Here is a 15570-nt window from a genome sequence, read left to right on the forward strand (position 1 = left end):
CGACCGGGTCATCGTTACGGTGGCCACTCGAAACGACGGAATTGTATGCTAATAGGCCATTGCTACGGGCGTTTTCAATGAACAAATTACCGCTGCACCGGTTGTTTCGCCTCCCAAAGCTCATTTACTTTCGTTGCGGTTGTCGAATACGCCGATCACGAAAATGCGCCATGCGCCGGTCCTTGGCATCTCGAAAGGTGCGGAACACGCTCGGTGCATGTGTAGGAGGAAAAGTACCCATGAGCCTATGGGATGATGTTGGAAAGATCAACTGGACACACACACACACGAGTTTGAAACGAGATCGCAGCGCGAGGTCACTCGTAAACCGTTTATCGCCGGTTCGTCGCCTGCGGTTTGCATTTTTCCTGCTCATTCCCAACACGGTTGCAACATGTTTCTTTGTGTTTGGCAGTGAAGATTGAATTGTTGTGGGTTATTCGCTTTCGGGGGGATAACCCGGGTAGGCCAAATACAAACTGGAATGCCACCTGTTCCACAATTTGTCGGTGTGCGCACGGTGCGCAACGGTGCAGCGTTTATGGACGTGCGCGCATAAAAACACAGATTCTTTCGCTCAGCGGATGTGTGAGCGTACGAGCGTGGTCGTAGTAGTCGCTACGACCAGTCGGCCTTTGACGACCTTGCACGCGGTAGAAAACGAATCTGCAGCCCATTGTGCAATTGCAAGTGACGTGTCGAACGATGAAAAATGTGCCGAACGGATGTGTGTTTGTCTCGATGCTCGTGTGCTGTTAGTAATTATGGTATGCCCCGTTTCTAAAGCTCTGTCACAAGAAAACTGTCTCATACTGTAAACCGATCGGATATGAGTGGGGGAAATTGATGATGAATCGTGAATGATTTCCGTCACCATTAATCTAATATTGGTTTCATCTTAATTGTTGAATTAGTGGATTACAAAACGATGATTTAGCAAATTGAGTCGTTAGGGTGAGTAAGCAAACATCGTTCCATGGTTAAAATTCAAAAGCTTCAAATTATGATTATGTTATCCGAAACAACCGAAATGATGGCTGTAATTTTATATTAAAAATATATTTTTTTGACTAGTGTTTGATTCAAACGTAGTTATAATAATATTTTACTTTGATTTATTTTGCTTCATAATTTATATGCTAATTTCTGTTTAAAGTAAAGCGTACAACAGCCACGGTGTTCACAATCCTGCTACAATTCAACAAATCAAATGTATGTGTTACAATTTTTTTCGGTCCAGCACTGTGTGCCAATGCATGTACTGCGAATAGCCTACATTTAGGCGCTTGGATCTAAGCTGCAGAAAAATCTTTCCGGCGAGGGGACGAATGTGTATCGAATGATCACAATGTTATTTTAAACAACTATTTTACAAGATTGAATTTGAAGTGCAATGATCATAATTGTTAAATAAACACACCGATTCCTCACATTAAAAAACGCTCGATTGTAAGAGACACGGATCTTTTTGTATTGGCCGGCATAGGGCCTTCATGTGTTCATGCGTTTATGTCATGTGTGAGTCCTTCCGCCAAGAAGTAAATAAAATTGTCAATAAATACGCTTTTTTGTCTCAACGCCCTATGCAGTCATGCCAGCTTTACATAGGATTCCGAGACTGTATGGTACCTAGCAGTACGTTTATCAGTCCTGGTAACGGGACGGTCGGGAACCGACGCGACTGTCGAATAGAACACCGAGCCATCTTTTCGATAAACCTACATTTAAGTTGTACATATAATTTGTGATCTGCATCGTTTTACTTGTATAACTTGTTTAACATAAATACAACACAAGAACATAACAAATAATCATATAAATCAGTACTTGAAAAAACAAAAGATTCTAGACTTGCTTATGATTTGAATGTATTTCCTATCTTCTATGTTTGTTCTCTTTATTTGGTGTAACGGACATGGCCAGGATCAATGTGGTTTAAATTTTAAGTTTATTATTATTCTTTAAATTTTTATTTTTATTATTTATTATGTGTTGATACTCTTATTCCATTTGTTACCCTATTGCAAACCTTATCCATCCAAAGTTAATCTGCTACCAATCTTCAATAGTATTAATCTCGAATTCAGCATTCTGACATTTCTCCGCGATATGCTCCCAACGGTATCAAGCATCCTCTCTATTGCGAAATGAAATCCAACATGGTGTTAATTCTTTGCCGAAACGATTTATTGTTCTACGTTTGCCAAAAAAAATAGTGTTCGATTTTCCATTTTTGGTTTTAGGACCCTCAACCATGTCAGACCGTCCTTTCCAAACTTTTCCTGCCGACTTGATCGCGATCGGTTGAGACCCGAACCGAAATCTTATTTTAAAACGCGCGTTTAAGACAGGTAGGTATCTCGCTTAAAAGTTCCCAACACTCTTCTTTAACTCGTTGTTCTAAAATACAATCCTAAAGCTCGTCCAGGCAACATTAGAGTGTTTAAATCGTGTTTTCCAACCGATTATACCCATAAAAGTTTGATATATCTATTATTTGTTCTGCAATATGTATGGGTATGAGCATCGTAATGTATGTATAATAAATAAAATCATGAAGTCTATGACTTAAATAAATAAAGTCATGAATGACTAGCCTGTAGAAACTAATAAGTTTCAAATATTTATTTTCCTTTTACAAATATACTAAATTCTTATCGATATTGAATATTATTATTGGCTTGAATTTCGTTTCGAATACTACACTAAAAAACTCTATTAAATTATTTGCAGAGCTCCAAAGATTATACCTTTGTTTAGAGTTGTTTTGATTGAACGACAATTTAAAATAAAAACTTCAAGCCAAACATTTGTGAACACTTATGACACTTTGTGCCTTAAGTACCTATTATAAAAACATAGTTAAATCTCAACAAGCAGTGTAATACAAGTACCTACCAATATTGTCATCATCTTGATTTTCCCTCTCTCTAGAGACCCATTCTTCAAACAAAGTTCAAAGAACAATCTTTTTTTTTTCTTTCATTCCCATTGCGCAACCACACACACACATTGCATACATTTTGACTTCCTCTTTATTCGCTTTGATAACGGATAACAAAACAAACATAATAATTACATAAATACAAGTCAACATGAGTCTCACGAGAAGAAGGGTAGAGAAGGGTGGCCAGAGGCCGCAGATGCTGTAGTGATACAGTGTAAGTGTGAAGAAAAAACGATACAACGACACATGGATAGAACCACGTCGTACGCAAGAGCAAGAGCAATCGCCTAGTGCACGTGCCAATCGCGATCCCCGCAGGAAGCAGGGAAAACCGTTTTGCTGCGAAGGGATTTTTCCGCCGACCAAGTGCCGATCGTACGCAGGGTTGGTTTTTGCGTAATTTCCAGGAAGACAAACCTTCGCTCTTGGCCGCGAACCGGTTCTTGAGCGGTTGCGTCACGATCGTGGCACGTGACTTTCGCAGGGAGTTCGCAAACACGCTGGCGCGCGCGCGTTCGTCTTTTCCGCACCATCGAGTGTAAGGGGGTTTTGAATTTTCATCTCAATATTTGCTTCTTCCTCTCGCTCGGGGGTGGGAGGTGGCTGGTAGGTCAGATCAAGCAGCGAACGCTCGTCCAGCTACCTGGGCAGAATTTGTTAATATCACAGTTGATTCGATGGAGTGTTGGAAAGACGACAGCTGCTCTCTCCCGCCGACGAGCGTCAGGTGTTTTTTGGTTGGTTTGGCTATTCCTCCCATTTGCATCCAACGTGGTGCTCGTGGTCGTTGTCGTTGGCGCGAAGCGTAGTTGTAGCGAGACGGAAGTGAGAACGTGAGAAAACTACTGGGCTACACATTTGTCCTAGGTCACTAGATACTAGAAGCCCTGCGCTGGGCGGGGCCTTCAAGGCAGTTTGCAATGTCCCTTGTCCAAATGGCAAGGGTGTCTGTAGATTTGTGTGGCCTTCTAGTAGTGTCCACCCTGGTGGTGGCTGACCGGAGCCGTCTTGTGGACGACCGCGTTGAAGCCCGAGTGCTTGTCGGCGGTGTAGTCGACGGTGCGCACGGAACCGTCCGGCTCGACCAGCGAGTACTGACCCTTGACGACATCACCGTCGCGCGTCTCGTGCTGCGACTTCACGTCCCCGGTGTGGAAGTCGTTGACTCCGTACTTGAAGGCGTACTTGGGCGGGGCCTGTTGGCGAAGCAAAGCGAAACCGGAAGGTTCAGTGAAAGTGGTCCAGACCGGGACCGGGACGGTCAGCGCCAGGGCCGCGCATTACTTACGTAGTAGTCAACGTGCTCATCCTCGTGGTATTCGTGATGTCCATGGCCGTCACCGAGCGAGATGCGCGCCACCTGGCCGTACTCGTGATGGCCGGCGTCGAGCTGATGCTCCGAGCCGTAGTAGTCACCGTAGCCACCGGGGAAGGCGGCGGCGAAGGCAACCAGCGATGCAAATACCACAAACTGCCGAGTGTGGAGAAAGCGAGGGAAGAGAAATGTGTGTTATCAAAGGTGAATGGAGGAAAATTCGTTATCTCATCCGCGGTGGTTCGGTTTTCGCGCCCGCTCAGTTACGCAAGCAAGCCTGATTGAGCGTCAGTAGGGGGTCATCCGTGACAGGTGACCAGCAGAGTAATCGATGGTTAATCGCCATGCCTTGTTAAGATATCAGAAATCCACACAGCCGGTGCTAAACGGCCGGTTTGGGCCGTAAACGTTTGCTCTACCCCTACCCCGGGGCTCAATTGTTTTGGGGCTCGCCCCGTTTACGATCTCTTCCGGTCAATCAACGCGCAAACCAACCCCTTCCCATTGGGTCAACGGACCTTCTTCAAATGAAAAACTACACGCAATGTACCGGGGTGAAAGGGAAAGGGGGAGAGGGAGGCGAGAAGCATTCCAATCTTTCCCACCCCTCCCTCCGGGGGAACGGGGAGAAAGGCCCGAGCAGAACGTGTGTCACTCACTCTCCCCCGAGATGGTGGCCGTACATTGCACTGGTGCAGCGCGTCGTTATGCATTATGCATGCGATGCTGCTTTTCTCCGGCACGAGAAAACCAGTAATTATGAAACGGAGCGCGCGCGCTAGGCACGGCCGGAAAGGGGAACTGGTTTCAGCTGACGCCTCGTTAGCCCCGTCGCGTTCACCTGGCGGCATACGGGGAGGGAAACAGGATGTGCGGCTGGGAAATGGACATCACAGATGTCGCACCCGTTGGTGACATCTTTACGAGAGGGTGCGGGCTGTGTATTCCTCCACACCCTGGGCGGTTTTAATGTAACGATCGTAATTATTGATGGCGATTGATGCTAATTGCAAAAGTGTGACCGGTGATTAGGTGAGAAGAGGGAAAAAGTTAACTCGATCACGATCTATTGGGAGGATTTACTAAGACAGTGGGGGAGGCGTCTTGCAATTAATTGGTTTGTTTTGGTTTCAACTTTCATTTCTGCGTGCAATTTTTTAAAAAGGAAAATGATTATCATTGATTTGTTTTCCTTTTGAGCGACACGCTTAATCAATCTAATTGATTTGATAAAACTGCTGTATTTTGCTACACAAAGCAAACTGCTCTTCTGCACAAAGACATCAGTAAAGAGCTTGAAAATGAAATACTGAACTAAGCTCAAAATGTAAAATAAAGCAACTACAAATTCAATTAGCAAAGAACAGAAACAAAAGCGAAAATGGAAAAGGAACGTTTTGTAGAAGATTATTGAATTTTTCTTCTTTAGAAATAAATAAATTCCTTTGTAGGAAATGGCAAAGAGGTGATGAAATTACGTTCAACCACAAATGTTCATTTCAGTGGATATTTGTAACCACAAGTTTGCAATAAATATTGATATTTAAATTTTAACTAATTCCGTTTTACTAAATCAATGTGTTGCATATTACACTTTGTTCTGAGGAATTTTGTATCAACCGAAAGAAGTCTAGTCTTGGTCAATGGCACAGAATATATATTTCAGCGTTTGTATGCCTTATGCCATGAGCAACAACACATGCTCTAAACATTGTTACTGCACACAGGATCAAAGGATGCATATAACCCTCAATATTCACACCGCTAAACCTTGCTGCTCCTGCCCGGAATCTTTCACACATGTTCCACACAGTTCCATCCACTTTATCGCGTAATGCGTCCACTCCATAAGACGAAACTCAACCAGGCTCACTGCGTTCTGCCAAATGATACACATCCTTTCCCGAACCGGCGTCTCTGCCTTACCTTGAAGGCCATTTTGCTGCGTAAAACTGTACTGAAACTGCACTGAACAACAACTGCACTTAGTAGGAACCGGCGAAACGGTTTGTAGGAGGTTGTTTTTGAGTTTTTTTTTATTTGGTTCAACTGTACCGCAATGCACAACAGACGCTGGCTGACTGATGTTTGAACCATAAAATTTCACCCCCTTTATATAGTGCCGCACGTACCGCCGGGAAAGAAAGCGAAAACTCGCGCGCGACTCCACTCACCTGTGCGGAGTTTTTCCACCCCACCGCGTACGAGAGCGAGCGCCCGCACCAAGAGGGGAGAGCCATTGGGTGGCCCTCGCTGAAAGTAGAGGCGAGAGGCAGCAGCTGCCGCTGCTTCTGGCAGTGTCATCGTAACACAGATCGTTGGATGGGAAGGTTGCTTGATCGGGCGGGGAAAAGGGTTGTATGTTAAGGTGAAGGAAATCGGTCCGGTGCACGTATGCAGCAGGATGGAAGTATGGGTCGATCCGGCCCAGGTGCATTTTGATCAAACTTGCATCTGCATTAGGTTCACGCGCCCGGCAAGAGATTCGCAAGCGCAAGCGTAAATAGAGAGCCGGACTGCCCGTGGGTGATGTTTAGCATGCGAAATCGGAAAAAATGGATGAGCTGCTGCATAATGTTTATGGCAGAAAGCTAGGTGGAGTAATATTTGATTATCTTTGTATAACATTAAGTTGAACGATTCACACCTTTTGCCTACGATACATTATTGATTTACTTTCTTATTCTATTCTTTTAAAATGATTTTTCTATAATTTCCCATTTCATTTTCTTTGTAAGGTTAAGTAAATAATTAAAAATCCAAAAAGTCTTCCCCAATGTCTTTGTATTCACATCAAATGGTAATTGAAAATACAATTTCCAGAAAACATTTAAATGAAAAATTATACCGACCATATGATCACATTTCCTTGGAAAATCCTACACAAAAATTGAATTGCACGACCTTGTAGCCTCACAGTAAGTACCAGTTGAATCATTTCGCAATCTTCTCAGAACCAAAACTGTAACGAGCGGTTCCATTTTCACCCCAAAACCCATCCGCCGTCTCAGCCCAGCGTTGCAAATTATACATTTGCATTCCAAATGGTAAGCAATTTGCGGTCGCTAAACTAATACCAGAAAGCATTTAAACACAACAACCACAGCAAAACCGGTGACACCTTGGCAAACGATCGCCAGTTGACCGGGAATTATTATCTCATCTCGGGTGGACACGATCGAACGACACCTCGGTGACACCCTTACCACGTGAGGTCATTTTCAGGGATAAGGTCAGGTGATTGGTCAGCCGACGCAGCGCTGTATCGTCCGAGTCGACGAAGTCGTTCGTCTCAAAACTTGCCAGTAACAACTACCAACAACGGTTGCCATTGAAAAATCGAAATGGAAAATTGCACCACGCTCCCTGCACTAGCTGCAATCACAATCCATAGCTTATTTTTATAGGAGGGAATTTTGCAACTCATGCCAACAGGCTCCCGTACCAAGCGTATCGAATGATGCGGGCCAAAATTTGCCAACGATTGTTTTGTGGGCCAAATATTCGGCACCAGCGCTAAGAGCAGGGGGTGAGTGTTGGTTTTCCTTTTGCTCACTAGCTGCCGTGTAACCGTGACCGTGCGATCTGCGCTAATCATTAGCATCAGCATCGCTTCGATATGCTTCGCGAGCAGTCAAATGAAATGGTATCGGTTTTGTGGGAGGAAAATTCGTCAGAAACGTGTATTAGCGGCACGAAACGTGTAGGGCCAATGGACGGTTTTGTATTTTTTTTTATTAAGCACGACGCGCAAGCCGTCCGGTGTCTATAATTTTATGCTCCACATTCGGTTCGACTGCAAAACCGCTGCACATTTGCAATCGGCATCAGTAGAGCAGCGAAAAACGCTTATTAATGCATCGGTTCAAACGGAAAGCCCGTGCCAATCGAGCGACGGCCTTGGTAGTTGGGAGTTGTAATTAATTAATATTAATTCATCTCTGCCAGTTGATTGTCCTTTTCGCATGCAATTCGTGGTTTTGGCGTTAGTTAATTGTATGCTTTGCCATACAAATTGCAATACTGCAGCTACAAATAGCACGATGTTGGATCATAATCTTTTGGTTTGTGCTAATTTCTGACCAAAGTTTCAACTATAATTATAATTTTATCAACAGCAGCACGACCTACACGTTCTACATTAATAATAAAAGATCAAGTGTAACAAAATGTAATCAACTCATGAAATTAACTTCATACTAACAACACCAATAAGATTTTAATGCTTGAAATAACACCAGAAATTGCAATCCAAAAGGTGACTAGACCACAAGCGACGAACCTTAAAATAAACACTCATCTTGCGATCGCCGGCAGCAGAAGCATACATTTCTAACATGCCAATTCTCGCGAGTCAGATCTATACCTCCGATCTTGGCTGCAACAATTGCTGTAATGGCTGGTACTGTTCAATCGGTACCCCTCTTCACCGAACACGCCATCCCGGCTCAGTCCCAATACGCAACACAACGAACCTACCCGCCGACCGATCATCAAATGGAAACCTTCAATCTTTTCACTCCCGGCTCATATGGTACGATTGAAGCAGAGGAAGAAAAACAACAAAAACATCAATAGCAATGCTGGAGGGAACGTAAAAAGCATAACACCCGAACCAGGAATACGCAAACGCAGTGCGCCACTTCTACTTCGATTGCTCTTGGCGTACATTGTGCAGAAGTGCAGCAGCCGTGCTACTTATTACTCGAGCAAAACACCTACTACCGCATTTCCTCTTCTACCCTCCCTACCCCTTCTGTACCCCGCACGGGACCGTAGACGTTGGTAATCGATTATGCAATATTGTAATTGTGTGCAGTTCCCTGTGCCCGATGTTGGGAGAGAAAGAAAACTTCCCTCCCCACTTCCCGGTGATCGGTGTCCCCTGATTATGACAAAGAACCAACGGCGTACCGATGGCTAAGGCAAGCTGATCGGCTCTTCCCAAGAGGAGCGAATCCATGCGAAGTAGGCCACCGCGCGACCGTACGCGACAAAAACAAGGAGAAAAGATCTCCTTCATGCTGCTACGCTACCAGAGAGAATAGATGATCTATGTCGTAGCAGCAGCAGCAACAGCAGCAGCAGCACCATAGCATGACACGACACGGCGTAATGAGACCGTGCGAGCACATAAAAGCCCTCCGAAAGGTACTGACCATGGGGAAGGCGGTTTGGCAGACCATCTCGGCGACACATGATCGACTGGTGGAGGCTGTGCTGATCGTCCTTTCGGCTACTGATTCCTCAAAAGCGATAGCTCTATGCGATGATTGACAAGAGACAGTTTGCTTTTAAGAAATAAAAACGCACACCAGCGCGCAGTGCAAGATAAGGCATCATTTATCTCACCGCCGATCGGTCGCTTAGCGTTTCATTAAAGCCACCCCTACGCCAGGTGAGCTTGCTTTACATAAACGGTACCCGAGATTCTATTACCCTGTACCACACGCGTGCCACCCCCAGCAAGCGATTATTCATACTCGAAGCGTGTAATTTTGCTGCTGTTTTTTTTCCTTCTTCCTCAGCCACCATCGAGACTGAAAGTGAATCCTTTCTCGCCTCCCGATTATTGGCAGCTAAATTGCAAGCCACGCTTTACGTCTAGTGCGCGTTAGTGCCGCAGTGCCTGTTTTGTGGGAGGGTTTATGGTAAAGGCAGAGGCAAAAAGAAAGAAAAAGGGAGAGAAGGTGCCGCAAAAACGAGCTGCAAAAATTAATATTCCCTTTTTGGTCTCATTACACGCCGATCCGGCCCTCTGAAATGGATGATTGATTTTGAATGCTTCGTCGTGGGTAATTGTTTTATGTTTTGGAAAAGCTTAGCATTAACCGGTCGACTTACGCGGGAGAGTGTTTATAGTTTTACTCATGCAGCAAGAGATAATTAAGATGTGGCTGCTAAGTTGATGAAAAAAAACAAAGGTGGTTGTAATTAAACATTCAACCAGTTTCGTACTTAATCTTGCAATCACATTTCTTCTCAGCTTTCATCGCACCACACAAAAAGGGAGGTGAAAAAACAATCCAGTCCGAGTAAAAAAACCAAACAACTATTACACCATGATCAGCCCGCCAAACGTACCCTTAGGCTCCCACATAAATAACGAGAAAGCATTTAAACCGAAAAGAAGAGAGCAAGCAGACAAGCAAAAAACCGCGCCTACCATCGGGTAAGCTAATAAACACGGCTCAACACAGCCAGCCGGCGGCAAAAAGGAAACAGTAAATTTGGTAGCACTCGGATTCGATCGTCACCAACGCGTCGGAACCACGGTGTTTTGGGGGTTGCGTCAGACGTGGCACCACGGTGAACAGTGTGAGAGCGAATGTTTAATGCATGCAGACGCGCCTGATGTGATTTAGGACCAATTAACGGATTCCGCTCAACACCGCACCGAACACCGGGCGCTTGGGATCCGGTGGCAAAGGCGGCGGCTGCAAACACGGGCTGAAATGAATAACGAAGCGATCTAGATCGGCAAGACATCTTGATTGAACACATTGCACGCGGGTGCGTTTGAGACGATTCGATGACTTTCGTTGATGAAATTTCGAATGTGGTTCGGCCTTGTTTTGTTGTATGGTTTCCCCTCCGTCAAACTGTTGTGTGTTTTTATGATCGATGTTCTGCTGCGATAAAGGAATACCATATATCATTGCTCATGACTGCTGCAGGCGCCTCAGTTCGGGCAATGCTTGCAGTGGGGCTAATTCGATAATCGCTCTGCTGAGTTAGTGGTTTGATCCGTTGCACATTTTTCGACACCTTTCCGGGGGGTTTCATATTTCCCAAGCTTTATGTTCGTCTCTTGCACGAGATCGATGAAGCTTCGATGATAAGGGAAGTTGAAAGTGGGTGCCGTAGGCATTTCCCAATGCTTCGTTTCCTTTCAAACTGTATGTAAAGTGTTCAATCCTTTGTGAAAAATAAGTTTAAATAGTGTATTTACTACAGGTTGGTTTTTGAAAGAATATATCGGCAAATCAATGGTTTTTGTACTATGTATCTTTCAATTGAACGAAAAAGCTCTTTTGCAGCAGGAACGATCCAAAAAGCCATATTGTTTTAAGTTTATGTTTTCAGTAAAAAGGAAAAGTTATCAGTCGCAACAAGAAATCAATCCATAATCTGTAATGCTTGAACGCTCCTCTATAAATACAAGTCCAATTAGATTCAATGAATTCAATCATTTTGACTTACTGATTGGCTGATTGATTGATATATATTGATTCCATTTTTGCCCTCTTGTTTTTCTTCTTAATTCACTTTCTTCTACATTTCTTCGTTTTTTTTTCATTTTGTGTAACTTATTTTTTATTTTAATTCATTGTTTATGATCTCTTTTACTTGTTTAAAAATGTATTAAAATTGTAATCTAAATGTTTTCTTCCGATTATTGAATTTGTCACGAGGAAATAAATGGAAAATTGTCAGTTCATGTTCTTGAAAATTGCATTAAAAAAATGGCGCCTTACACTCTCCCAAGCACGGTCCAAAACCAGCTCCCGGCCGAACCGGGTGTTAATGGAAAGCGGAAATCCTACGCGACAGCTCGTTGGCGATCAATTGCGCAACGGTGCATGCGCCTGTACATCTACCACCGGCAGTGTCGCACGCAACATCATGGCTACGCATGTTGCCCAAGGGACCCGTCCGGGAGGTGGGAGCTAATCAACGCCAGGCGTACAGTAAACGCATGCGAATCGGATGTACTGCCGAACGGCTCGAGGGTAAGGATGTCGTAGAAAGAAACACTGCGAATTATACTAAGTGATGTAAAACCGTTCGGAAACTTTCGGAAGGCTATACCTCCCTTTCCTATCTCCCCTCCCCGGCAGCCGCACCTCCAACAACCTCCAATCCTGACGCGCTGATGAAACACAACCAGAAACGGGTGCGTGCGTTTCTATCATGCCCAGCTGATGATCGCTTTTATAGTCTCATTACATAAATTGGCATCCCTAAACGAAGCTATAGCTGCACCGGCCGTGTGTCGTCGCATTAGATAAGCCATTTGCAGTCGAGCCAAGACGGCACAAACAAAAAAACCAACCCGGCACAAACAATTGTAGCCTGCACAATGCGCTGTTTCCAACGGTGGCCAAGATTAATTTTCAAATTTTCGGTGTAAAACAATTGCTTACCGTTCCGTTTCTCGTTAGATATGCAACGCTGCCCGTTGGCACTCCATTCCTCAGTTCCTCGACCCACGCAATCACCGCTCTCGCATTTGAGCTATTTTTCGCTGCTGTGATTTTTTGTCGCTGCACACCAAAAAAAATTGGCTAAAATTAGTGACAAACTCTTCGCACGACATCTTTCACCGGGACCGGTTGCATTAAATTGGCGTGCTTCTGTTTGTTTGTTTTTCTTTTCGCTCTCCCTTTCCCCGCATTGCCGCAAAAGTGACTGGCGCAAATGTTTAATCTACCGCGTCGGCATTGTTCTGTGCGGCACGCAAACATAGTAAGCCATACCGTTGCTCTTTGGTTACTCTTAAATTTGGGGTCTCAAATTTAATAATCAGCTGTGGAGTGGTTGTTTTTTTTGCGTACTTTTGCATTCCTACGGCTCGGTGATTGTGCAATTGTGCAACACTACAAGGTTGCGAGTGTGATCAAACGCAGACAGCGTGGAATTTAAAGGGGGGATTAATGAGTTTTGAATTTCAGCTTGTTTTGGCTTTTCTTGGATATCATGGATTATAGCTGTCTTTATGGTTTTATTTTTAATTATTGTATTTAAACCTTCATAATTCCAACATATATTAGACCTTAACAGTTAATAGTTCATGCCTCCACAAGACACATTTTAAACATAAACTGTATAGATCCTTACATAATTCCGAGTTTTCGGTTCCTTCAAGACATCGAATGGCTTGTCTGCTTTCCGAGAAAAATATTTTGCTCCATTTTTCTACCTTAAACAGTCTATCGTATCGGCTTACTAAACACAAACCATACAGACGGCAACCTTCGCTGATTTATGGTTGCGCACACTTGTGGGAGGTCCTCTCAAAGTGTTCCGCCACCGGCAAACATTGAACCGATTTGCCTCTGCCAGTGGTCGGCAAGAAGTTGATGTTGTTGATGAGTTTTAAAGTTTCAACTAATTAATGATCAATTTGCACGTTAAATTAAATAATATGTATTATATTTTAAATAACAGCTTACTGATGTATCCTTCCCATTTCTTTCTGTTTCTTTCGAGCATGTTTGCCGATCCCTGGCTTAGACCAGGAATGGAATGAAAACAGAAAAACCATCACCCGCACCAACGAAAGCAACCTGGTAGAAATTAGTTGAGCAAACAAACGCAATAAAAAAAACAACCCCGCCATCCAAAACGCTTCCCACCGTGGTTTTGGTACCGATCGGCGGCACTACCGTTGAAATGGGATCTTTCTCGCAATCCCAAGAAGAGGAGAGCGGCACCGGTCGCGTTCGATGCGGTGGAAACGTATGTAAAGCGATGTTCAACATTATGCACTTTTAATGAATAATTGACAGTGACAAGTGCCTGCACGTGCACGCGGTTTTAGCGCGCGGTTATGCAAGGTGGTAACGCTAATGGTTGTTTTCTGCCAGGAGATCCATTACTTCAGAATTGCTTGGTTCTTGTATGATCTTTGTTCGTACTTGCTATGCTTTGCAATGATCGGAATGTGCGTTGTTATTATTATGCATTTCCTTCTCAATATCTCCACAGTACTGGTTAAGCAACGAAGATAAAACAATTAATCCGAAAACCGATTTCAATACCACTCTATAAAGGCGAAGTAATCCCACCAACAGCAGAAGCAGACAGGCAGCAACTGGGTTTTAGTAGCTTGTGAAAAGAGAAAAGTAGCACTCGAAAGCGAAACCGGGAAGCAAAGCCAGCAACCGGTCCGTTACCGTTACCCAATTCCTCCCCTTTTCGTTTTTTTAGGAACAGCCGTACATTTGCATGACAATATTATGTCCAACCGTGCACCGAACAGGAAGCGAATAGGTGCGCTTGCAATCCGCCCATACCCATGCGGCTGCAGTAGGCCCGAAAAGCTCGATTTTATGTCATCATTAAAGCAGAATCGCATCACAACGGCTGCGTAAAGACTGCTGCTGGCCAATTCACTGCACTGATTAACGACTGCACTGAGGCGGTGCGAGGAACGGCTCGGCTGTCTCAATACTGTGTAATCTATCGTGTTTCGTTCGATGACGCGTTGGCGAGTCGCCTTCGACGCTGTGCACGTACGTAGCGGCATTCCTCGTCTTGCCCGGGCGTTTAAATCTTTTGATCCGATTAGCGTACGCAATGTGACAGACTGATCGTTTTGCTGCCAGCAGGCACAGGCGAGGAACGCGGAAGGAAATTTACAGCAGCTGCTGGATTACCGGTGGCAAAACGGGCGGAACCTGATTAGCGGGTGCTTATTCCTCCGCATTAGATGGTCGAACGGTGTGGGAAATATAATTATCTGCAGGCTTAACAGGAAACGCTTGGCCTTTTCCACAGTTGAAACACAGGAAAATGTAGGTGATAGAGATATGGAGGGAAAACATAAATCAGTCAAATAGGGTCATTAATTTTGAGGATATAAGTTTGGAATAAATGGAGCAAATAGTATCGTATTAACGATGAATTTCTTAATTTCTACCAAAAGGATCCATTCTCTCTGATTTATTTTCCTTTAGCAATTTCATTTCGAGCACTTTTTATACATTTTTCTCGATGCATTTGAATCGTGTGAGTTAAAGCGATAGTTCTCGTTAATTCATTTACTTGCCAATGACTTAAATTTCTTCGAAAGCTACATTTTTAGCGACAGCTGATAAATTACCACGTAAGTAACGCTCATGTCGTAACGCAGCCCATTTCCTAGACATATCCAAACGAAAGGGAATTTGCTCCCGTGCTCACCAATCCCCCCCGCCCGCTCCGCCAACATCATCGTGGAGAAGATATAATTGGGTTCAGGTTTGGTGGAAGCCACCTCCACCCACGCCACGCTATGTCACGCAACCACCCACGGCGCGGCGGCAAATGCGCACGGCATAAAGCGCCCTGGACTAATTAGCGGCCTCGTAAACTTTTCGGCGAGCTCCGCAATGACGAGCGTGCACGCACCGTGCGATCATGCCTGCCCGTGGTAACCACCACGATACCGATCGGTCCTGAAGGTGGGAAGGGGGCTGCATTTCGGATGCACTGCAATCGATGCCGGTGCGATCGCATACGTGCGCTTTGGGGGCACATTATGTGGATCACCGAGCATGCATCATGGCGCATAATCGTTTCACGTCCCCCATTACGACCCCGG

The 15570-nt window shown here is 44.6% G+C and overlaps 1 protein-coding gene across 1 annotated transcript; it reads right to left on the minus strand.

Moving 5' to 3' along the window:
• Positions 1–3017: 3017 nt before the first annotated feature.
• On the minus strand, positions 3018–6346 carry LOC120894342 (cuticle protein 19-like). Its single transcript, XM_040296866.1, has 3 exons — positions 6189–6346; positions 4236–4418; positions 3018–4143 (listed from the first exon to the last, which is right to left on the minus strand). Exons 1-3 carry the CDS (start codon positions 6198–6200, stop codon positions 3916–3918), a joined length of 423 nt encoding a protein of 140 aa, XP_040152800.1. The 5' UTR covers positions 6201–6346; the 3' UTR covers positions 3018–3915.
• Positions 6347–15570: the final 9224 nt, after the last annotated feature.

This window comes from Anopheles arabiensis, chromosome 2 (assembly GCF_016920715.1).
Source record: "Anopheles arabiensis isolate DONGOLA chromosome 2, AaraD3, whole genome shotgun sequence".
NCBI lineage: Eukaryota > Metazoa > Arthropoda > Insecta > Diptera > Culicidae > Anopheles > Anopheles arabiensis.